The 23,893-nt window shown below is 43.8% G+C and overlaps 1 protein-coding gene across 1 annotated transcript in view; it reads left to right on the top strand.

Annotated features, from left to right (window-relative positions):
- CRTAP (cartilage associated protein) overlaps positions 1 to 23,893 on the top strand; it is a 153,984-nt gene that overhangs the window by 112,236 nt on the left and 17,855 nt on the right. Inside the window, exons 4-6 of the mRNA XM_069214279.1 lie at positions 11,684 to 11,812; positions 22,390 to 22,535; positions 23,533 to 23,616. Of these exons, the coding sequence (XP_069070380.1) occupies positions 11,684 to 11,812; positions 22,390 to 22,535; positions 23,533 to 23,616 (359 nt within the window). The remainder of the gene's footprint in view (positions 1 to 11,683; positions 11,813 to 22,389; positions 22,536 to 23,532; positions 23,617 to 23,893) is intronic.

Below are 23,893 nucleotides of genomic sequence, written 5' to 3'. Positions count from 1 at the left end.
TCCACCTGGTGAGAGAAAGAGCGAACCACGTCAGCCAGTCCTTTGCAGTAGTCTAACACCATATCATCTGTAATATTCAAAAGCATGTTTGCGGGAACTGCAGGAAGTCTCATAGCCCTGCCCATGAGAATTTCATGTGGAGACAATCCAGTTTTTCTATCAGGAGTGTTTCTCATTGACATTAGCACTAAGGGCAATGCGTCAGGCCATTTCAAATTTGTCGATGCACATATTTTTGCCATTCTCGATTTCAGCGTACCATTCATCTGCTCCACCAGTCCTGATGCTTCAGGGCGATAGCTACAGTGCAGCTTTTGCTCAATGTTCAGCGCTTCGCAAAGTAACTTCATTACCTCGTTATTGAAGTGACTTCCCCTATCTGATTCTAAAGAGATCGGGAATCCGAAACGTGGTATTAACTCCCTCAACAATAGCTTGGCAACTGTAAGGCTGTCGTTTCTACGTGTAGGGTATGCCTCAATCCAGTGACTAAAAATGCACACAATCACCAACACATATTTCAGACCCCCATGCACAGGCATCTCAATGAAGTCCATCTGCATGCGGCTAAAAGGACCGCTTGCCCTACCAATGTGACTCGCGCTCACAACTGTTCCCTTCCCTGGGTTCATCTGCTGGCAAGTGACACATCGATGGCAAACTGCTTCTGCAGCTTGGCGAAATCTGGGGTTAAACCAATCAATTTTGAACAATCTTATCATGGCATCTCTCCCTAGGTGAGCTTGCCCATGATAGAACCGCGCAAGCTGTGATAAGAGACTATTTGGCAAAACAAATTTTCCCTCATGTGAAACCCATAACTCGTCCTGTCTCTTTATACATTGTGATTTAATCCAGGAATCTCTTTCATCATCCCTGACATTGTTCAGTAGTGCTTTCAGTTCCTCTATTGTATCTACAACCTTCAAGGCAAATGCTTCAGCTGGTTCTAGTTCTGGCTCATTTATCGTATTCCAATCATCCCTTAGTAATATACAGTTCAAGGCACAAAATCTTGCGACTTGATCTGCATATGCATTTCCCAGAGACACATAGTCCTGTCCTTTCGTGTGAGCACTGCACTTTACCACTGCAACTTCAGCTGGCACTTGAATGGCATGTAACAATTCCCTTATCCTCTCCCCGTTCTTCACTGGGGATCCTGAAGAGGTCAGGAAACCTCTCTGTGACCATAGTTGTCCAAAGTCATGCACAATCCCAAATCCGTATTGACTATCAGTGTAAATGGTGACCTTCATCAATGCAGATAGTTGACATGCTCTGGTAAGTGCTACAAGTTCTGCTACTTGTGCAGAATAGACTCCTTGAAGCCATCCCGCTTCCAAGACACCTGTCACAGTACATACAGCATATCCTGCTTTCAAAATCCCCATCCCATCTCTTAGACATGAACCATCAACAAAAAGAATTTGGTCATTTACATCAAGCTTGGTATCCTTGATGTCCGGTCGGGGTTTTGTGCAAAATTCAGTCACCTGAAGGCAGTCATGCTCGACGTCTTCAGCGTTCTCAATTTCAGCATTTTCTCCAGGAAGCAAGGTAGCTGGATTCAACGTAGTGCACCTTTTCAGCTGCACATTCGGTGAGCCCAGAATTATCGTTTCATACCTCGTGAGTCTTGCTCCAGTCATGTGTTGCGTTCGGGAGCGGGTCAAAAGTATCTCGACTGAGTGAGGGACCATGACTGTTACTGGGTGTCCCATCACTATTCCTTCACTCTGAGTGAGGCTGATACCAACTGCTGCTACGGCGCGCAAACACCCTGGGAGTGCTGCTGCAACCGGATCCAAAGTAGCTGAAAAATACGCTACTGGTCTGTTCACACCACCATGGGCTTGAGTCAAGACAGACAAAGAACATGCATCACGTTCATGGCAAAACAATGTGAAAGGCTTCGTGTAATCAGGCATACCTAAAGCTGGAGCCCTGCACATGCATTCCTTCAGTTCAACAAAAGCATCCATCTCGTCTCCTTTCAGCTCAATTTCATCCAAGGCATCTTTCTGGGTCAATTTCAGTAGAGGCTTCGCTAGGGACGAAAAGTTGGGAATCCATTGGCGACAATATCCCACCATTCCCAAAAACTTCCTCACCTCCTTCCTTGTCTTTGGTGGACTCATCTGAAGTATGCTTGTGACTCTTTCCTTCATTATTCTCCGTGACCCTTTCTCTATTTGGTGACCCAAATATTTCACTTTCTTCTGACAGAACTGTAATTTGGAAGGAGACACCTTATGTCCATTCCTTCCCAAATGGTTCAACAGAGCAATGGTATCGGCTGTGCAGCCACTTTCTGTCTTTGATGCAATCAGTAAGTCATCAATGTACTGTACTAGAGTTGACTCGAATGGCAGTTCTAATGCTTCCAGATCTTTCTTTAGAATCTGATTGAAGATTGACGGTGACTCAGAAAACCCTTGAGGAATTCGACACCAACTGTACACCCTGTCTAAGAATTTGAAACAAAAGAGGAATTGGCTGTCCTCATGAAGAGGCACAGAAAAGAATGCTTGTGACAAATCGATGACTGAGAACCATTCAGCATCGCAAGGAACTTGGAACATTATCACAGCTGGATTCGGTACTACTGGGCAGCACTTTATTATGATGTCATTTATTTTCCTCAAATCCTGCACGAGTCGGACTTTCCCACTTGGCTTTATTAGTCCCATTATTGGTGAATTACATGGACTGCTTAGCACTTCTTTCAGTACCCCCTGCTTTACAAATTCGTCAATGAGTTGGGCAACTTTCATGAGGGTGTCTTGTGGCATGTGGTATTGTGGGGTCTGGGGAAAGATCGCATTGGGCTTTACCATCACTTTTACTGGTTCCACTCCTTTCATCAATCCCACCTCTTTCCCTGTCATGTCCCACACTTCCTTTCCGACTGTTTCCCGTAATTCTGCTGGGATATCTTCTTCAGTTATCATCGGGAAGAGACAAATCAGAGGATACTCTTCGTCAACTGTCTCCATTTCATCCCCCTCTACACTGTCCTCTTCTTCCCCATCATTGCTCGTTTCAATTTTTATTCCTTCATTTGAACACATTATCGAACAACCCAATTTACACAATAGGTCTCTCCCTAACAGTGCTATCGGGCTTGAGTCACACACCACAAACTGATGTACCCCTTGATAGTTACCGATGCTGACTGGAACCGGATCTGTTATCGGGTTCGTCAGATGTCTGTTTGCTACTCCCACCACTTGAACTGTCCTCCCTGAGAGAGGCAAATTTGGAACTTCACTGCTCTTAACGGTTGAACGTGTGGCTCCCGTGTCAACCAAGAATGAGACACGATGACCCATTACTCTTCCCTATACGTACGGACCCCTTTGATCAACTTCCAAGGATGCCGCAAGCACACAATCTCCTTCTTCTCCAGAACTCTCACTTTCCCATACGTTGTTTATTCCACTCTCACTGTGTAAGGGGAACTGTTGTACTGTGCCATTTGTACTCATTACCTGACCCGTTACCTGTGGAGGAACCATCACTTGCTGCTGACTCATTGGTGCCAAAGGTATTTGCATTTGCTGATTAGGTACCATAGGTAACTGCTGTTGCATCGGCTGCATCTGCGTCATCTGCACATGGGGCATCTGCATCTGCTGTGGCTGCATAGGTTGTAATCCCTGCAATTGATTTATGGTCTGAAAATTTGGGTTTGGACCTCTCATTTTCGGTCCCCTCATTGTCTGAAATGCATTGACATCATTGTTTTGCTGACCTGCACCTGCACCCGCACCTACACCTGCACCTTCCTGTACCACCATCGGGCACTCGCGTTTCCAATGACCGACGATCCCCCACACGTGACACGGCATCACCTTCTTCATTGCCTGCACACCCGTCACAACAGTGTTCAAATCCGGACCATTATTCACAAAACCTCCTCGACCTCTGCCTCTGGCCTGTGGCTGAAACGCCATGTTTCCCTGCAACTGCAACTGCTGTTGCGGTACCTGCTGTTGGAACCCTTGCATCCCTTGCAAACCTTGCAGACCTTGCAACCCTTGGAGACCTGTTTGAGCTGCCTTAAGCTGCATCATCATCACCTTCTCTTTTAATTTTTTCTGTTTCACTTCAATTTCGTCGCTACAGTATTTCGCATAAGTCAAGACCTCATCGATCGGTTTCGACTGCCAACAAATCAAATGCGACTTTATCATTTGGCTTATCTCTGGCCTCAGCCCTTCCACAAATCTGAAAACAAAATGGAGCATGTCCTTAGCCTCTATTGTTTCCGTGCCACTGTAGTTCTTGAACGCCTTCAACAACCTCTCATAGTAACTATGAATCGATTCTTTAGTCTCTTGGGCAGTTCGGTCAATCTTCTGCCAATCCACATTCTTCGCGGGTACCTTCATTTTCAAATGCTCAATCACCTTATAGTACAAGCTCATCACCATAGGTGATGGTGCGCCTGTTTCCCTGTGTCTCTCTGGTTCACTGGTCGGCCAACCTACAGCTCTTTTGCAATCCTCCCACAAATCTGCCGGAACCACAATCTCAAACAGAGTATTCAGGTCTTCCCAGAGACATTTTGCAAGTTTCACAAACCTATCAGTCTGCTGGTACCATTCAATTGGTTTCTCTCTTAGTTTGGGAAAATCGTCCGTAAAGGACTGAATGTCGCTTCTGTGCCATGGTACATGTACTAATTTTCCTCCAGCTGTTTCCCTCATTGGTAACATTGTTACTGTATCACCACTCTGCGGTCTTTTCTCATTGTGCTCTGTAGCACTGTCCCTCCTCTTGTCCTTCCTCTTTACCCATCTGCTTTCCCATTTGTCTAGGCACCTCCACACTTGTGCACTCTGTAGCAATTCTCTAAGGTGGGTCTTCATGCCTGCTGACCTCATGTGTTCGAAATCTGTGGTCCCAAAATCTAACCTGTAGCTCCTGCTCAAGTGTTTCGTCTTGTCTATGTCAACCCCGTTTCTGTCAGCTGCTTCCTGCAAGCTCTTATGTACCTTGTTCACTTCCTTCGTAATCCTGGGACATAGATACCTCAGCTCTTCTTCCGTGTAGGACTCTAACCTGTTCACACCCATTGTCCCTTCCACCAATTCTTGTGCTTCCATGTTCAACCTGACCCTATTCATGTAGTCTTCTCCTTTCCCACTAGCTGAATTTTGTGTGGAATTCAGACTGTTGAACCACTGGGTCAACTGTTGCGCATTCACCCCCATCAGGGTGGCGTTTACATCAACTGCCATCGATGGCTGTGGCAGCTTTTCAGTGTTCGACGTGAGAGGTATTATCAGTGGGGGGCTCGACCTCACCAGTGTTGACTGAGCACATACGGGACTAAACTCCATCAAGGACCCAGACCCAGTTGGCTGAGCCGCTATCGGAGTTATCCCTGGAATGTTTTCTATGCACCTTCTTTCTGTCCCATTCTGCAGCATTGATCCCTGACTGTTCAGACCCGTATTAGGCTGACTATACAGAGGTACTACTGGACCTACAGTAATGGGTAAGGATATCGCGTCTGGGCTCTGTCCACTCCCCATGTTCTGAGGCATGTTCATTCCCACACCCTGGGTCATCATTGTTGGCATGCCCACCTGGCTCCCCATCATTTGAACATGTGCGTTTCCTCCCTGCATCTGCTTTTGAGGCATCATAAACTGAGTTGAGTCAGCTTGTGCCATTGTTGGGTTGTAACCATTCTGTACTCCTCTTACTGTTGGATCTAGAATCATTCCTGCACTGTTGTCACTGTTGTAGTACCCTGGCATCTGCGGCTGATAATTTTCTGCTGGTTTCAACACGGGCACATCTGGATATATTCTCCTAACTTGCGGTATCTGCGGGGTGAGCAGCAGACTCGGGTCCTTAGATCCCGATGATGCTCCTGAACTCTGGGTTTCATTGCTCTGTATCGGTACTGGTTGGGCAGAACTGGTACTTGGACCTTGTCCATTCTCTGCATAAGGCGGTGGACGGTCGTTCAGCAATTGCATTATTAACTCCTCATCCTCTAACTCCTCTTCTCTTCTCAACTTTTCCTCGTCCTCTCTATCCTTAGAACACTTTCTGTCTGTCTTACAGGTAGCTTTCTTACCTGTCTCTTCTCCTTCCTTAGTAATTGCGGGGAACAATTTTATCCCCTGCAATACATCTGACCTCCACACCTTCTGTGCATTATCCCACCTAGCATCCGCTAGTGTCTTTTCTACCTTCCTCATTCTGGTCTCGAACTTCTTTTGCTGTTCCTGTCTGGCCATCAGTTCCCAAATTGCAAGAGCCTCAAACTGTGCTGGCCTTGGAGGCACCTTCATGTCGTACATCGTGAATCTCAAATTCTCTAGAATCCTTATATTGAATGTCCCATGTATCGGGAATGCTACGCTCCCATGTTTCTCTGTCAGTTTGTGCCATTGCTTTAGCCAAAGACACGGAGCTACCCCCTTCTCTTCCATTACAATGTAAGCTGGTGTACCCTCGGGCGGCGTCTCCTCTCCTACGCTCGCTTTAATGTAAGACTCCCCCTTCATCGCGCTCCTGAATGCTTTAAAGAATTTCATTTTCTCGTCTTTTATTTCACCAAGTTTATAATCAATAGGTCACTTTAATTCCACAAAGTTTGTAATCAATAGGTGACTTTAATTCCCGGAATACTCTTCACCTGCCTTTCCCCTTCCAATCGAGTCCCACAGACTGCGTCCAATCCGTGCGCGACCCTTCTCTCCAACCAACCTATCCCAGCGCGGCTCATAGTGACGTCACACTCACACACACTGCGGCTGACAAAGCCTCGCGGCTAGTCCTCCTTCACTCACCTCCTCTCGTAACAACTTCTTGCATATATTGCGAGCTACAAAAAATAAAACAGATCTGTCGGTTTACTACAGGAAGGGTAACACAGTCGCTTCAGGACCTTAGGGACCTTTCACTAGCCTCGGGACTTTTCACTAGCCTCTGGCCGCTATTCCGTCTTTCTCAGTCCCCACATTCGCAAGCAAATCTGACCCGCAGACCTACTCTCAACTTGTCAATGATCTGTTCTAGTGCACTTAGAATCTTGTCAAAGCCCGAAGTCGAAGTTTCTTTCACTCCTTAACACACGTACCGACTCGTTGACCACGCCCGATCAACCTACTAAACCGCCCAGACCACAACATGGATCAACATACTCCGGAGTCTCTTGACCTCGCAGGGCCCGTCTCAACAACAACAACCACGTGGACCTTTTTATGCACAAAGCGCCAGACGCACATGAAGTTCGACGACTTCCCTACTCTCACACTCGGAGCCGCACCTCCGATATCTCTATGAAGTTCGACGACTTCTCTACTTCTACACTCGGAGTCGCACCTCCGCTATCCTCAAAAAGAAAATCCTCGCAACCTTTTCACACACCCTGCGGCAATAAGCTTGTGCAAGCGCAAAACCCTAACTTCACTCATACCATCACTAGTACCGCCAACGCTGTTTCCACACCTCCGTTCTCTCCATTCGCAAGCTCCGAGATCCTGGGAAAGTCGCGGTGGACCTAGCCCATCATCATCTTGTCAATCCGTTCTACCCAAGAAAATCTAATTCAACTTTTCAAATGGGGTCTCAAAATGCGTAACCGTTAATTCGACACCATGTACTTTAATAGTACAGGGTCCCAAAAGACGAAACCATCCTCTGCTACCATCTACTGATAGAGCGGAACGTGGGAACAAATTTACCTACGTTTGGACGCTCTTTAGGCCGATGAATCTTTTGACTTAGTGGGAACTCTCTGCACTATTATATCGATCAGTCGCATCAAATCAATAATCAATAACGAACATAAGCAACACCTTGAACAACATAACACTTTATAATTAATCCAGAATACATTTCGGCGAACCCTGACCTTTCAGTCAGGAATAACCACACTAGTTTATTGCAAAGTTAGTGAATTTATTTCCCTATATTAACAAAGCTAGCACAATGTAAATGTGTCTCAACACCAAATGATAAACATATATGAACATTAATAGCTGTCCATAACGTCGAAACAAGTGTAATCTATGAAACATTTGAATCACAAGGCATTCGATAATGGCTATGCAAAGCACTAATACGATAATCTGTAATGAACTAATTGCGTACATTTAGTCAGCATAACAAGATCTCAATTGCATCGTGCAACATATGGAATCCTCGTCTAACCTCAAATTAGCATCGGCATGTGGGACTTCATGCAAAACAATTTAGCAACATTAATTTAGAAAACTCCTAGCTAGGGCTCTTACCAAAATCAGCAGTTGGTTACCTAAAAGAAACACAATGCAATTTTACAGTTTCCTTTCATATTTACCAATTATGATCAGCATACAAGGAAGTCTTCGTCTCACAGGTACCGTTCTTCAGTCAGCATGGGTACCGTTTCTCGACCAGCATGGGACAAAGGGGCAGGGGTGGACGGGGCAATTGCCTCACGGCGGCAAGGTAAAACTAATACTTCATGCAAAGGGATCAAATCAAAGTTACAGTCTCTAGGGCAAGAATCGTTAAAAGTCTCTTTCTCTCGATTAGAGAAAGCGTCAAAGTCTCTCAAAATGGTATCGCAGCAAAGTGGCCCATACTAGCTACGAGGTCTACAAAATGGCGGGTATCGAGCTGGTAATGGCTACCTTCTTCTCGTGCACCTGGGTTTTATAGACAACAGTTCAAGTCCTGTAGGGTCTCCATTGGTGGGTTCATAGGTTAGCTTCAAATTGACCAATCAAACACGACAGTTCTCAAGCTTTTACTTCAGCATACATTATCCTTGGAGATGGGTACGTAATTTGCAACATTGTTTCCCAATTAGCTTACTCTCAGAGCCTCCATTGTCCGCACCTGCAAGTCGACCTTGAATTAAAAGGAAAATATGCCAGGCTGGCACCAACTTTAAGATAAGCATGTGAACAGGTTCTGTGGAAAAGTACAGCTTCAAGCAAAAATACACGTTTAATAGCACAGTGGAAAAATACGAGCATCTAAGCCGTGAGGCCAGGCAACTAGGCCAAAGCCTCCGCTAAAGTAATGCTAAGCTAAAGCATTTCAAACAAGCAAATCGTAGCACACGTTTATGATTATGTCGGATTAGTGCAATTCTGATTCACCACGTTATATAAAGCACGCGTATAAATGATGGCAAACTACTCTGAGGGCACATTTTGTCCCCGTACAATCTTAATTAATTCGGTTAATATCACACATGATTATTTCAGCACTACGTTTAAGCGTTAATAAATCAAAACCTTCATTTTCTGCTTCATCACTGGTATTGCCATATAGTTGAATTGCCAACTTTATCCCCTAATTTGCAGATAGTTGGGAAACGTTTATTGCACGATTTAGATGTAAGGTGAGCCGTTAGCTCCTACATTGATTGTATAAAATCTTTTTTTAAGTCCAGACCAATTATTTGCATTTACCCAGCTGCATCAAATAAAACCTATGTATAATCCGTGTTTGGCTAGGAGTATAGTATTCAGGCTTTCTGTGCATTGACCAATAGCCAGCTACAGCCTACACATAGACCATATTATTTTCTCATTGGTCTACTACTATTGCTCTACTAAGGAGCTTATAGCAGCGGACCTCTTCTAAGGTATCAACCTGGTCCTGTTTTCACACATTCAAAAAGCATTACCGTGTGGGATAAGACCAATGCTGGTAGGCTATCCAGTGTTATGGACATTTCAGTTTTCCACTTCCACTCCACACGCCCCATTTTAACAAAGGCGAGGGTAATGCTCTATAGTGTTTGTACGGCTTGTGATTTTACAATGAAACATGCAAATTAAAAATGTTACCTCAAATCATTGATTTGTAGCTTGATCTGTTGTTGATTCTCATGTGACCCAACCTGAAAGCTGGTGACAGACATGGCTGTGAATGTGAGTGATATCCAGAATTAAACAATTGTGAAAAATAATTGAAGGTGGAGTCTGTTACACAGTGTGCTGTGCAGTACAGAAGGACATAAGGATTAGACCAGGCTTCTCCAACGAGTAGCTTGTGAACTACTGGTAGCTCTCCTGCTACCTGTCTGTAGCTCTCCTATGTCCAGCCTACTAATTTAGAAGCCCTTGCTTGGCTGAATTAATATGTAGGTAGACCAAAATTGTGTATTTTCCAAATTCACAAACTGATGTTCAAAAGCTGATATTGGAATGAAAAATGGTGTGGCATATGGTCGGCTTATATTTTTAACTTGGTGTCAGGGGCATTGCAACTGTGGCTGTTTTGCATTAATCATTCCAAATTGACAAAGCCTGATTATCATTTCTGTTGGTAGCCCTCAATGATGCTCTGAGGCGAACATGGTTTTCATACGGTTGCCACTACTATTATCATGTCTGATGTGGTCTCTGTTACAACAGTAAAAGTATTAGTAGCTCAGGATAATTTTCATTGAACATAAGTGGCTCGGTTGAGGATCCGGGGGTAAGACATTCTAGTTTGCCTGCCTGGTGACCAAACAAAGATGTACACACAACTCAACATTAGATGGCAGAAATGTGCACAATATTTTACATAAGGAAGAAGTAGCAACCCAATAGTTACAGGTAAGTAAACTCGTCCCTCTTTCTTCCTGAAAACATTTGAGGTTTATGTCAAAGCTCTGTATATCTGTCCATATTATGTAGCCCTGATGCTGTGTTTTACATGTCTTACATTCTGTTATTGAGGCATGAGATGCCGGTGTCATGACATAAATATAGGGGGTTATTCTAACTTTGGAGGAGGTGTTAATCCGTCCCAAAAGTGACGGAAAAGTGATGGATTTACCACCAGCCGTATTACGAGTCCATTATATCCTATGGAACTCGTAATACGGCTGGTGGTATATCCGTCACTTTACCGTCACTTTTGGGACGGATTAACACTCCTCCAAAGTTAGAATAACCCCCATAGTTCCACTGTCCAACGTTCGGTGTAAGAACAGCTGAGGCGACGGAACCGAGCTGAACCGTTTCCTGCATTGCTTGAACTAAAATAAATATTGAGTACATAGTGACTTTTTGTACATCAGGAGAAGCTAACATAACACCAGATTACATCTGAGAACGAGCCATAGCTGGGTAATAAACTCTTAGTTATTTTGAAGGTTTTTGCAATGAGAGCTGCAAATTCAGCTGGCGGAAATGCTACCCACGGGAAATGCAAACCAAGCAATGTTTGCAATGGCTACGCAGTGGTAAATGTGAATTGTGTAGGTCAGCGGTGCGGAGACCAATATCCACTTTTCTTTGCAACTGATGAGGCATCGCAGCTTGGTCTCGCAAGGTTCAGTTTGCAAATTACTTACTTGGAAATACATCTAAAATGGGGTTGATGTGGGAGAGAAAATGCAATGCTTACCTCTGATTGGGGTGGCCTCAGCTGTATTGCCTTTGCTCCAGGTTTCTCACATGCCAACTCGAATGATTGTTGGTCAAGTAAGTGGCTGACAAGTGACGTCTGCCTAGTTTACCATTAAATGGGGCCTTCGAGATTAGTTTACCACTAAAAATGTTTTACAGATTAGTTCTTAATTACTTTTGTAGGGGATTGTAAAACTGCTTCAGGTTTGCAGGTTCCGAATGCAATTTTGTTGTATTTCTGTTCTTCTTGAACACTAGATGTTCTAATAATCTAGACACTAGAAAATAAGATTGCTTTTGCTTTCTTGCAGATCACTACATCGAGGTACTTGATTGCAAAATGAAGTGCGAAGGTGATCTCACCCCTGTCATCGGAGGCTATGTTGTGGAGAAGTTTGTGGCAACCATGTACCATTATCTGCAGTATGCTTATTATAAACGTAAGTGGTTTTGTGGCCCTCTTAGGTGAGTGTGTAGACAACGCGTTCGCCATGATACTGCAGAGATTGTGTACAGATTATAAGAGTCAGCTCCATTGACACTGGATCACTTTTTTGGATAAAGTGGTAAAATTAAGCAAAAGAAAGTTCATCCATTGTAAATTGCCACCATATAATTCGAACACACTCCTCTCTGATTGCCAATCTCGTGTTTTTCCTTAGAAAGTGCCTTAAACCCTTCTGTTCAGTAGGTAAATCTTCTGCAGGGTATAACTTGACTATATGAATAATTGTCAGAAGCAGGTGCACAATGTGCCCTGAATAATGTAGTGGACATATGAAGTTATCCAAATGCTATTCAAACGTGCTATTTCCTGGTGTGGGGCAGTATTAGGTAGTGTTACCATAGAAGGTTGTATTAAATGAATGTGCTCCTAAAAAAGATATGCACGGACACAGTCTGAAGAGAAGCCTTTGATCCAAATAGTGTTTATACCTAACTTTGAGAAAGGTCATTAAATATGCTACAGAGAAGTAATGGTTGAGTCTGGTAAATATACAATAAGCGGGTCATGTAGGAAAAAAACAAAACTGAACTTCAGGATAAAGAAGTTGGGCAAATGAACGACGTAATTAAGGATATTAAAGGTTTAGGGGAGTTCTTGGCAAACAGTGCTTCGGAAGTGAAGTTTGAGTGGTATATAATAAAAACAAAAGTAACCTTTCCAGAATAGTGGGCGTCGCATTACATTGCTGCAACTGATTCTCCAGAATGCACTAGCTTTCGCCCAAAATGCATTTTGGCATACATGTACGGCAAAGGAGATATTGTTGAGCTTCACAGTGTGAGCTCGGGCGCAGTTTGTACATTGGCCGCCCTCAAACCAGTTGCATTCTGGTGATTGTCTTCTCACTTCTGTGTTTAGCAGATTAGGCTTCCAGGCAAGACTCCCAAGTCCTGTATTTAATCAAGCACCGACCAAGGTAATTGGTTGCACCTGTGAAACCTTGTGGCGTTGCCAGTGCTTTTTCCTAGAAGGCCACTGAGCATTTGTACATCTATGAATGGAGTATCTTATCATTTAAGAGAATTCCACAGTGGTTAACACATTATAACATTGCTGCCAGCTGGTGCAGTGCTGCTGGCACTCTGACCTTGAAGAGGTTTAATGGGGCAAGCGAGCCCAGGTGGTATTTTTTTATTTTTGTTTTATTAATGAGAGGTAGAGATAAGGAGAGAAAATAGACTCATATGCACTGCATCAGCAGTGCAAGGATTCAAGCCATCCATTCAGAATACTGTGAAAATAAAATGCTCTTGGGTGACGTAAGTGCAAAAATAGGGAGGAAAGTGAGATAGCATACAGTTGTGACTATGGGGTCCTTCCCGAACCTCCCCACCCTGCTCCCCCATCAGCCCGTACAGCTGCTAGTAAACGCGCAACTAGCACTGTCCCAGGAAGACTTATGTTTATAGATGCTGAAATCGAACCCTAACGGCTTTATGGGTATTGAGCCCTAGTCACGGTCTATTGTTGGTAGGCTGATCTGCCCCTAGGGGGGAAGAAACCTCTAGGCGCCAGGGCTAATTTTTATTTTGTGTTTTCTTTTTTTTTTTTTTGATGGGGAGCGACCCCTTAGGCAAGGGTCGCTCCCCTGGAGGGGCAAATTGTATTTAGGCCATTTCTGCCCACTTTGGGGGCAGATCGGCCGATTGTTATTAGGCTGATCTGCCCCCGGGGGGGGGGGGGGGAGAGAAACCTCTAGGTGCCAGGGCAATTTTTTTTTAGAGATGGGGAGCGACCCCTTAGGCAAGGGTCGCTCCCCTGGAGGGGCAAATTGTATTTAGGCCATTTCTGCCCTCTTTGGGGGCAGATCGGACGGTTTTAGGCCAATCTGCTCCCAAGGGGGTCAGAAACCACTAGGCACCAGGGATCTTTTTTTTTGCGCCGTCACGCAAGGGGAGCGACCCCGTAGGCAAGGGTCGCTCCCAAGGGGGGTGGAGGCGGGGGGGCAAATATATTTTAGGCCATTTGTGCCCCCCCCCTGGGGCCGGCTGAGCTAGAGGCCAAAATCCACAGGTAGGCACTTTGCAAAAAAACACATCTGTTTTCTGTGAAAAAATGTGATGTGTCCACGTTGTGTTTTGGGCCATTTCCTTTCGTGGGTGCTAGGCCTACCCACACAAGTGAGGTACCATTTTTATCGGGTGACTTGGGGATACGCTGGGTGGAAGGACATTTGTGGCTCCTCTCAGATTCCAGAACTTTGTCACCAAAATGAGAGGCAAAAGTGTTTCTTTGGCCATATTTTGAGGTTTGCAAAGGATTCTGGGTAACAGAACCTGGTCAGAGCCCCACAAGTCACCCCATCTTGGATTCCCCTAGGTGTCTAGTTTTCAAAAATGTGCTGGTTTGCTAGGTTTCCCCAGGTGCCGGCTGAGCTAGAGGCCAAAATCCACAGGTAGGCACTGTTTTCTGTGAAAAAATGTGATGTGTCCACGTTGTGTTTTGGGCCATTTCCTTTCATGGGCGCTAGGCCTACCCACACAAGTGAGGTACCATTTTTATCGGGAGACTTGGGGGAACGCTGGGTGGAAGGAAATTTGTGGCTCCTCTCAGATTCCAGAACTTTGTCACCGAAATGTGAGGAAAATGTTGTTGTTTTTTTTTTAATCCAAATTTTGAGGTTTGAAAAGGATTCTGGGTAACAGAACCTGGTAACCTGGTCAGAGCCCCACAAGTCATCCCATCTTGGATTCCCCTAGGTCTCTAGTTTTAAAAAATGCACAGGTTTGGTAGGTTTCCCTAGGTGCCGGCTCTTTATATTTCAGCAAATGAATTTCTGTATACCCGGTATAGAATGAAAACCCACTGCAGGGTGCAGGTCATTTATTGGCTCTGGGTACATAGAGTTCTTTATGAACCTACAAGCCCTATATATCCCGCAACCAGAAGAGTCCAGCAGACGTAATGGTATATTGCTTTAAAAAATCTGACATTGCAGGAAAACGTTACAGAGTAAAACGTAGAGAAAAATTGCAGGTTTTTTCACCTCAATTTCAATATTTTTTTGTCAGTTGTTGTTTTCTGTAGGAAACCCTTGTAGGATCTACACAAATTACGCCTTGCTGAATTCAGAATTTTGTCTACTTTTCAGAAATGTTTCGGTTTCTGAGATCCAGCATTGGTTTCACGCCCATTTCTGTCACTGACTGGAAGGAGGCTGAAAGCACACAAAATCATAAAAATGGGGTATGTCCCAGTAAAATGCCAAAATTGTGTTGACAAATTGGGTTTTCTGATTCAAGTCTGCCTGTTCCTGAAAGCTGGGAAGCTGGGGATTTTAGCACTGCAATCCCTTTGTTGATGCCATTTTCAGGGAAAAAACCACAAGCCTTCTTCTGCAGCCCCCTTTTCCCATTTAAAAAAAAAAAAAAAAAAATGTCACTGTATTTTGGCTAATTTCTTGGCCTCCTTCTGGGGAACCCACAAAGTCTGGGTACCTCTAGAATCCCTAGGATGTTGGAAAAAAAGGACGCAAATTTGGCGTGGGTAGCTTATGTGAACAAAAAGTTATGAGGGCCAAAGCGCGAACTGCCCCAAATAGCCAAAAAAAAGGCTCAGCACAGGAGGGGGAAAAGGCCTGGCAGCGAAGGGGTTAATGATAGTCTCAGTGGTGGTGGCGTTGTCTAATTTAGTTGAGGCCTTAGTAATGGTGGTATCAGTGCTGGTGGCATTGACGGTGTTATTGGTAGTGGTGGTATTGGTGGTGGTCTGTTGGTGGTAGTGATGGTTCTTTCAGTTAGAAACATACTTCTCTACAGTTTCTTTTTATCACATCAGAATGATCTGCATCCCAAAATGTGCATTGTAATCTTATAAACAAAAAACAGTTTGAAGATATGCTGGGGGTAGTACCGGAGTTACGGCAAAAGCATTAAAAAAAAAATAGAAGCTGCAGTATACAGTGAATTTGTGAGAAAAAATTGATTGTGAGAAAAGTGTGATGGTTTAATTTCCTTTTTGTATGTAATATAGTCCCTTGTGCATTGCAATTGCAAGCAGTCTATAGGAGGTAGACTGACATACCAAAAAGATAAATACTAACAGAAGACTCTTGGGGACCGAAGAGCTTGCAGGCTGGAAATTGCACACTCAACACATGACAGCGCCCAGGATATTTTCGGGGATGAGAATACACAAGAGAAGCTGGAGCAACAAGGGGCAATCTCGGTCGAAGACACAGATTCCGATATTCAATCCGATATCGAGAGCCAGGGGATCACCTCTGCACAAGTCATGAGTAAAAAAACTGCCCCTCCTCTTCTCACAAAGACAGTTAAAAGATTCACAAAAGAGGTCACCGGACCACCACTGCCCTTGGGCCAAGGTAGGTCACGGAAACTTGATTTGAGTGCCCCGTCCTCGGGCTCGGCTCTGACATTCAGAAAGACTGAAATTGAGTCTTTACAATCGGCCTCTATTCCTTTGGTCTGACCGAAACAATCCAGAGGTTCAGATCAAAAACTTCGGCAACAAATATTTCGGTACCATCAACTTTGGCACTGAAAAGTTTGGCACCAAGCAAAACTACATCGCCTGGCCCTTCGGGATCGAGGGTTCAACACTGACATAAAATTTCAGTACCAAAAACAGCAGAATCTGACAATTCTTTAGCTTTGTTGTCTCCAATTTAACCAATTCTAGAACTATGGATGCTAAGCAGTGGAAAATACAAATTGAAAAGGACACAGGCACAAATGTGGCTTCTCCCACCTATCATGTGAAGAAGCTTACTTTTCAGGAGGCTCTTGAAACCTCACCTCCACCAAAAAAGCCACATAAGAAAAAGGCGTCTACTATTGCACCAGCCATTCCTTTACAAGAACCACCACCACTTCCTCCATCTGTACCTCCTCTCTCTGCTCCACCTCATTCACCTAGCTTTGAAGGGGGTGGGGAATACACACCACAGGGTTCACCTGTATATGGTAAGGAAGAACTAGTTGATACTTCACAAGAACCAGACCCCTGGGATAATTATGATACAGATCCAATTATGGATACAGACCCAGTTCTCTATCCTGCACTCCCCTCCTGAATTCAGACAATTGCAAATAATTCAGTTAGATGTGCAGTAGATGCTGCTGACACAGCTGCACAAGGGGTCAATACAGTATACTCCTTAGGAGACATGCCTGGTTAAGGTGCTCTGGTTTCAAAATAGAAGTCCAACAAGCTGTCCTCAATATGCCTTTTCATGGGTAGCACCTATTTGGGTCCCAGGTTGACTCCAAAAAAGACACCGACACTGCTAAAGCAATGCATGCCTTACTAAACCAACCAAAAAGTTTTTTGTTTTTTTTGCTGCCCGTTATACAGGGGTGGCTGCAAGGCAACCACATCCTCTGATCACTCTAATTCACAGCAATGTCAAACCTCTTCCTCCTACACCCAATGGCGGACATCCAGGAATCACCATCAGGACCTGAAGCACTTAACGATACCGCAGACAACTCCAACCATGACCCTCATTTTGAACCAATTGTTTCTTTGCCTTCAAAGGGGTTTTCAGAGGCACATATAGAGGAAACCGCTCCAAAGGTAGGGGGAAAAACCACCAACACTTGTGGTTCACTCTCCACAGTCAAACACTGACTACCTCCATATTCTCTCTCCTCATTCCACTCCAGTAGGGGGCGCCTTCAAGTCTACCAGCTCAGTGGATAAACACAACATAGAACCTATTGGTCCTATCCATTATTCAACATGGTTATTGTATAAAATTGACATCAACACCCCAAACATTCCACTTCACAACCACAAGATATCAACAGAACATCTTGCTCTTTTAAACAAAGAGGTTTAATCTCTGTTGTCGAAAGGAGCTACATAAAAGTTCCTATGCAATACAAAGGAACAGGAGTGTACTCTCTACTTCCTCATTCCCAAAATAGACACCACTATCAGGCCTATTTTAGATCTCAGACACCTAAATCAATATATTTTCTCTGAACATTTTCACATGGTCACACTTCAGGAAGTGATTCCGTTGCTAAAAAAAAAAAGACAACTTCATGACCCCTCTAAATGTCAAAGATGCCTACTTTCACATTCCAGTTCAACTTTCACACCACAAATATCTGAGGTTTGTAGTGGCAGGACAACATTATCAGTTCAAGGTTCTACCTTTTGAGGTCACAACTGCTCCCAGAGTATTTACCAAGTGTCTAGCAGTACTTGCAGCACATCTAAGAAGACAACAAATACACGTATTCCCTTACTTGAACGATTTGTTCATCAAAGCCAGCACTTCAGTCAGTGTCATGCTCAAACCCAAATCACAGTAAACCTTCTTCACAAATTAGAATTTACAGTAAACTTCATAAAATGACACTTACAGCCTCTGCAGATTCAACGGTTTTGGGGGTGGGTATACTCAACACAAAATTGGACCTTGCTTACCCAAATCCAACACGTGTTGACAACTTTCAACAAATCTCTTCCATCCAGGTCAATCAAATCTACACAGTCAAGACATTGATGAAACTTCTTAGTAGGATGGCATCTTGCATTGCCATAGTCCCTCATGCCAGACTCCATATGCATCTCCTAAAACAATGTCTCTCTCGCCAATGGTCGCAAGCTCTGGGTCATCTTCAGGATCTATTGTTGGTAGATCAACTAGCTTACCTTTCTCTTCTATGGTGGAATCCCAACAAACTACTCAAAGGATGGCCTTTTCAAGACACAGTTCCTCAAGTAGTTTGAACCTCAGATGCCTCCCTCCCTCACAGGATGGAGAGCTCACTTCAACAATCTCACAGTGCAGGGATCATGGGACCCCGGTCTCCAGCCCATGCACATCAATGTTTTGGAGCTTCAGGCAGTCTTTGTAGCCCTAAAGGCTTTTATGCTTCACTTAATACACAAATCTGTCTTGATCCGCACAGACAACATGACAGCAATGTATTATTTACAAGAACATGGGGGGGAGCACACACTCTCCAGTTGTTTCAGCTAGCACAAACAATCTGGATGTGGGTTCATGATTACCACATTCATCTTCTGGCAGAATATCTTCCCGGCACAGACAACAACTCTGCATATTTGCTAAGCAGGACGCATCAACAAGTCCACGAATGGGAACTCCATTCAGTAGTCATTCAAAAATACTTTCAAAAGTGGGGAACACCTCAACGAGATCTGTTCGCCACAGCAGAAAACTAAAAATGCCAAAACTTTGCATCCAAGTACCCACATCCCCAGTCCAATGCCAATGCCCTACGGATCAATCAGTAAGGGATATTTACATACGCTTTTCCACCTCTCCAATTCATTCCATTCCTGGTGAGGAAACTCAAACACACCTATCTCAAAATTATCCTAGTACAACCCACATGGGATCAACAACCGTGGATTACAACTCTGCTGGACCTCTCCTTAGTACCTCACGAGAAACTCCCCAACAGACCGGATCTTCTCACACAAACTCTCCAATAAATAAGACATCCAGATCCCAATTCACTCAATATATGCAATATGGCTTCTGAAGGCATAAAGTTTGGTTACCTTCAATTACCAGAAGAATGTATAAATATTTTTAAACAGGCGCATAGCCCAACAACTGGAGCCTGCTATGCAGCAAAATGGAAATGTTTTGTCTGATATTGTCAATCTTACACATTGATCCATTAACACCATCAGTGCAAGACATTATGGGCCTCATTACGACCCTGGCGGCCGGCAGTAAGCTGGCGGTAACACAGCCAACAGGCTGGCAGTGCTCCGCCAACTATTATGACCATGGCGCAATAGCCACGGCCATACTGCCGGCCCCTCCTCTATACCGTCATAATCCCCAGGGCAGCAGTGCGGACCTCGAGCTAAGCCAAAGCCAGGGATCTGGCTGGAACTTTTAGTGGCTTGTCCAACTCTACTTCTCAGGTGAGCAATGACACCATCCCAAAGTTAAACCTTTAGTCACTTGTTAAAGCACTAATCGTTAGTCTTTTTGTTCCAATACATTGATTTGGATTCTAGCAACATACTGTAGTAAAGAAAATTGTCACGGGAAACTTATTGTGCTTAATATTATATCACATTAAAAGATTTTTTTGATGTGATAGATGTTCATTTTCTACATTCATCACTGCAATAAGAACTTAACCTAAGACTGTTTGACCCCCATCCCCTACCTCCCCTATACTAAGATAGACTGGAATTACCCCATCTGTTCATTTTTCATGACCCCCATCACATTGCCAGGATCGCCTCTTTAATTCTTCTCGTCATGTCATGACATTCTCTCCACAGGGCAGGTACCTTGGCAATTTTTTTGGTACATCGTCTGTGTATATTACCCTTTATTCTTCTATACATCAGTTCATACATTGGCGCCAATTTTTATTTCTGGTGTCATGTCCCTTCCCCACCTATGCTCAAAATCTCTTATGGATGGGCGGTTTCGCACATTCCTGCCTTCCATTCCATTGAACCATATGCAGAAACTTGTATTATTATGGACATTATATTAAGGAAAAGTGGAGCATCACAGACACCTTATTTGTGTGAAAAAGGCCGCTTTATTGAAACAGGTGCACATCACATAAAATAACTGTGGCCTAAAGCCTTACAAAACTAAACGTCAGTATACAGACAACGTACCTATGTTAAACTACCTTCCTCTACAACTTTCTGGGTCAAATTCCCTCACTTGAGGCATTTAACCTCCCATACCATTTTCAATGCAACTATTAACCTGCAACTAACTTAAATTGTTAATAAAGAACCTTAAACTTCCTGACTCGTGCGCTTGTCTACCCGTTCCCTTTCAGCCTGGATTGCCCCTACCAATAACAATAAACTTGTCAAACCCCTGCCAACTTCTTAGGCAACCATCTCTACACCTGTTCCCAGCGACAACCATAACAATTATTCCCAGCCCTGCCCACCTGTTCCAATAATGAGACCCCTAAAGTTTAATCCAATTGTCACCCCACTAACTATTAAAGCTTTGGGGATGGGAGGTGGGAGGGTGGGAAAAAAGCCCTTATCTCTAATGCCAGCCGCCGTGTTAATTATTAAGAAAACGGTGGCAGGTTCGTAAAATGGCCGTTTATAAAACCCTGCCACCTGAATAGCCCAAAAGTAGCCCGAAACGGTGAAGTCGCTGGACTGCACCATTGCCCAAAATACCCCAGTGGGCAGACCTTCCATTGGTCGGCTGCTCCCCAAGACTCCATTCTGTATGTTTATAGAAGAAAAAGTATTACCTTATTCACATCAGTTAAGACTTTGTTCTGATGTCCCCTTACAGGGTGATTTTGACATTTTGCGGCCAAGATTTACAATGTCCATCTTAATAGGAAACTTGTGTAATCATAAAAATGTACACATGTACCCTGGATTGTCGTCAGCTCCATGGTTTGCTTTACTCAGTCGCGACAGAGGTCACGCGTTTGTGCGATCCATGTAGGTATTGGTAAACCATTCCTAAATATACTTCAGATAGGGCGCAGTTGACTTGGTGTAACAGCTTTTTTTGTGATTTCATTTCTCATGCTTCCTATCTCTTTCGGAATCCAAAGGTTTTGGCAATTCCGCCATCCAGTGGCAGGCACTGGTAACTCATCAACTGGAAATAAATGTGCATTGAGGAAACGAGCGAGGGAATATAAATATCGATCCTGCAAGCACCGTTACAAACAGACCGAATGGTATTTTCTTTTTAAGGGTATTTCAAATACCGAATGACTTTAGCGAAGATATTTCATTACCTAAAGTGACACATGACACCCCCGCAACCCCAAATTCCTCCCGTATCCTGGATTAACCAAAATGAAAATGAGATAAGGAGGCACTGGGGCACATATATCGGGGGAAGGGCCACTTTTGACTGTAACTTCCACAGTGTCTTCAGAGAAGTAACCCCAAAGCCCGCCATTTACATTTCCCATTGGGTGGTTGAAAGCAACAGTGGGAGTTGTGTACTATACTGACAGCGTAATAGTTTGTTAGGTCCATTGTCCCGAAATTGCAGCGTTTGCATTGCCACCAGCAGGGGATAGAGATGCACAGAAAACTAGACCATAAGCAAGTCGCAGAGCTGCTCAACCCCACCGTGCTATGGGTGGTACTCCTAAGCTGTAAAAATGCAGGATCACACATCTGAGATGCACACATGAAAGATCAAATGTAAAAAAGATGTCATAACACATTGCTCATACAAAGGATATAACTCATTAAAAGCTGGATGGAAACTGGCTAGTTCAGTGGTTAATGTGCATGTTGCATATTATTGTGTGCAACCAGATGGCCACAGGGTAACATCATGACAGGGGTGATGCAACTTTTTACCTTTTAGAAGTCTTTGAAATTAATAGAATTGATTAGAACCTGTTTTGTGTGCAGCCAATCAACAAAGTTGTGAAGTTCATCACCTTTGTAAAGTATTACACACATATCTATGGCATACATCTTACATTTGAAGAAGTGGGATAGTCCATGAAGTTATGTAACAGTAATTTTAGTTATGATCATAAGTTGACATAACACTTTCCTTATTTGTCTTAGTAAATGATCTAAAGAACGCCGCTCCCTGCGTGGCCAGCTACCTGCTCTTCGATCAGGAAGACCAAGTGATGAAGCAGAACTTGGTTTATTATCAGTACCATAGAGACAAATGGGGACTAACAGACGAGGATTTTCTGCCCAGGGTGGTAAGAAAACTATTCAATGTTGGCTGCCAGCTATGGAGAGGGGTGGGAAAATGGGTGGGGGGGTGCATGCACTTAATAATGTTAACTATTTTAATGCTGACGTATTACATTATTTTTCTAAGTTAAAATGTTTACATTTAAAACGGTAATGTAATGCGTGTCGGCTGTTAAGGGCCTACCTACAGTTACAAACAAAATACATTCTAATAAAAGTAAATAAAAGACACTTACCTTACCTTCCTGCATGTCCTTGCTCCAGTCCCAGGTGTTCTCCTCTCCTACAGCCAAGTCACCTAACCAATCCTGGTGCTCTCATAGCATAGCATGAGAGCAGTGGCAGGATTGGATGAAGCAGGCTCCATCAGCACTCCAAAGGGCACTGGAGGCCTGTGAGCTGGGTTGAGAGGTTTAAAGTGCGCATGTCTGGCCGCCGTTGCAAGACAAACAGCCAACAAGACACCCGCACTTTAAACTTGCCCAGCCCAACACTCCTCCCTGCTGCTGCCACTTAGCTGCAGCCCCGCCCCATCCTGACACTCGGGACGTGAGTTTGCAGAGGACTTACTGAAAAATAAAATGGTAATAATGTCTATTACCATTTTATCTTCAATTTGGGGCATTTTAAATAGTGGGGCAACGCTCCTCTACTCTGAGAAGAGCTTCCCCTGAAACCACTGTGTAATGCATTTGTATATACAGCATTGTTTACACATATTTCTGTATGTGCAGGGCTTTTAGAAAGTCTACACCCTTTCAATTTGTTGCGTTTGTGCTTCGGAGTTCCTGGCATATAAGTGACAGTTTTTCCCACTATACACCATCCCCACACTTATGAGAACAACATTTTTTTATTGCAGTTGAGTATAGGTTAAAATTCCAAACCAATAATATGATACTATTAGAAGTCTCTGTCATAAATTTAATTTCTATGTTTACCTTTCGTTTAATCTTTGTGCCGCTCATGTGTACATATGTCTGCATTTCTTTTGTTTTCTAGGATGCAGTTCTGTACTTTAACATCACCACCCAACAGAAGGAAATGTACGAGTTTTCAAAGCTGAACCTCATGGATGACGACGAGGTAGGTTTTGGATGAGCTGGGGATGTAAGAATGGCTTCTTAGTATTTTTGCAATTAAAGGGCATCTTTTGCTGTCCCATACATATTATGTGATTAGCCCACGTTGGGAACTCTCAAAGCCATGATTTTAATCACAGTTTGGCCTGTGGTGCACTTTTCAGCGGATGTTCCTTCTAAAATGTCTCTGGTGATGGTAAGGTGCTCAGAACCATGTTTATCAGCAGACCCGATGCCAAGCAACCAAGCAAAAGCAGCTGCTGGTTGTTTATGCCTAAAAA

Source organism: Pleurodeles waltl, chromosome 2_1 (assembly GCF_031143425.1).
Source record: "Pleurodeles waltl isolate 20211129_DDA chromosome 2_1, aPleWal1.hap1.20221129, whole genome shotgun sequence".
Taxonomy (NCBI): domain Eukaryota; kingdom Metazoa; phylum Chordata; class Amphibia; order Caudata; family Salamandridae; genus Pleurodeles; species Pleurodeles waltl.
This window is presented reverse-complemented; position numbering and strand designations above follow the sequence as displayed.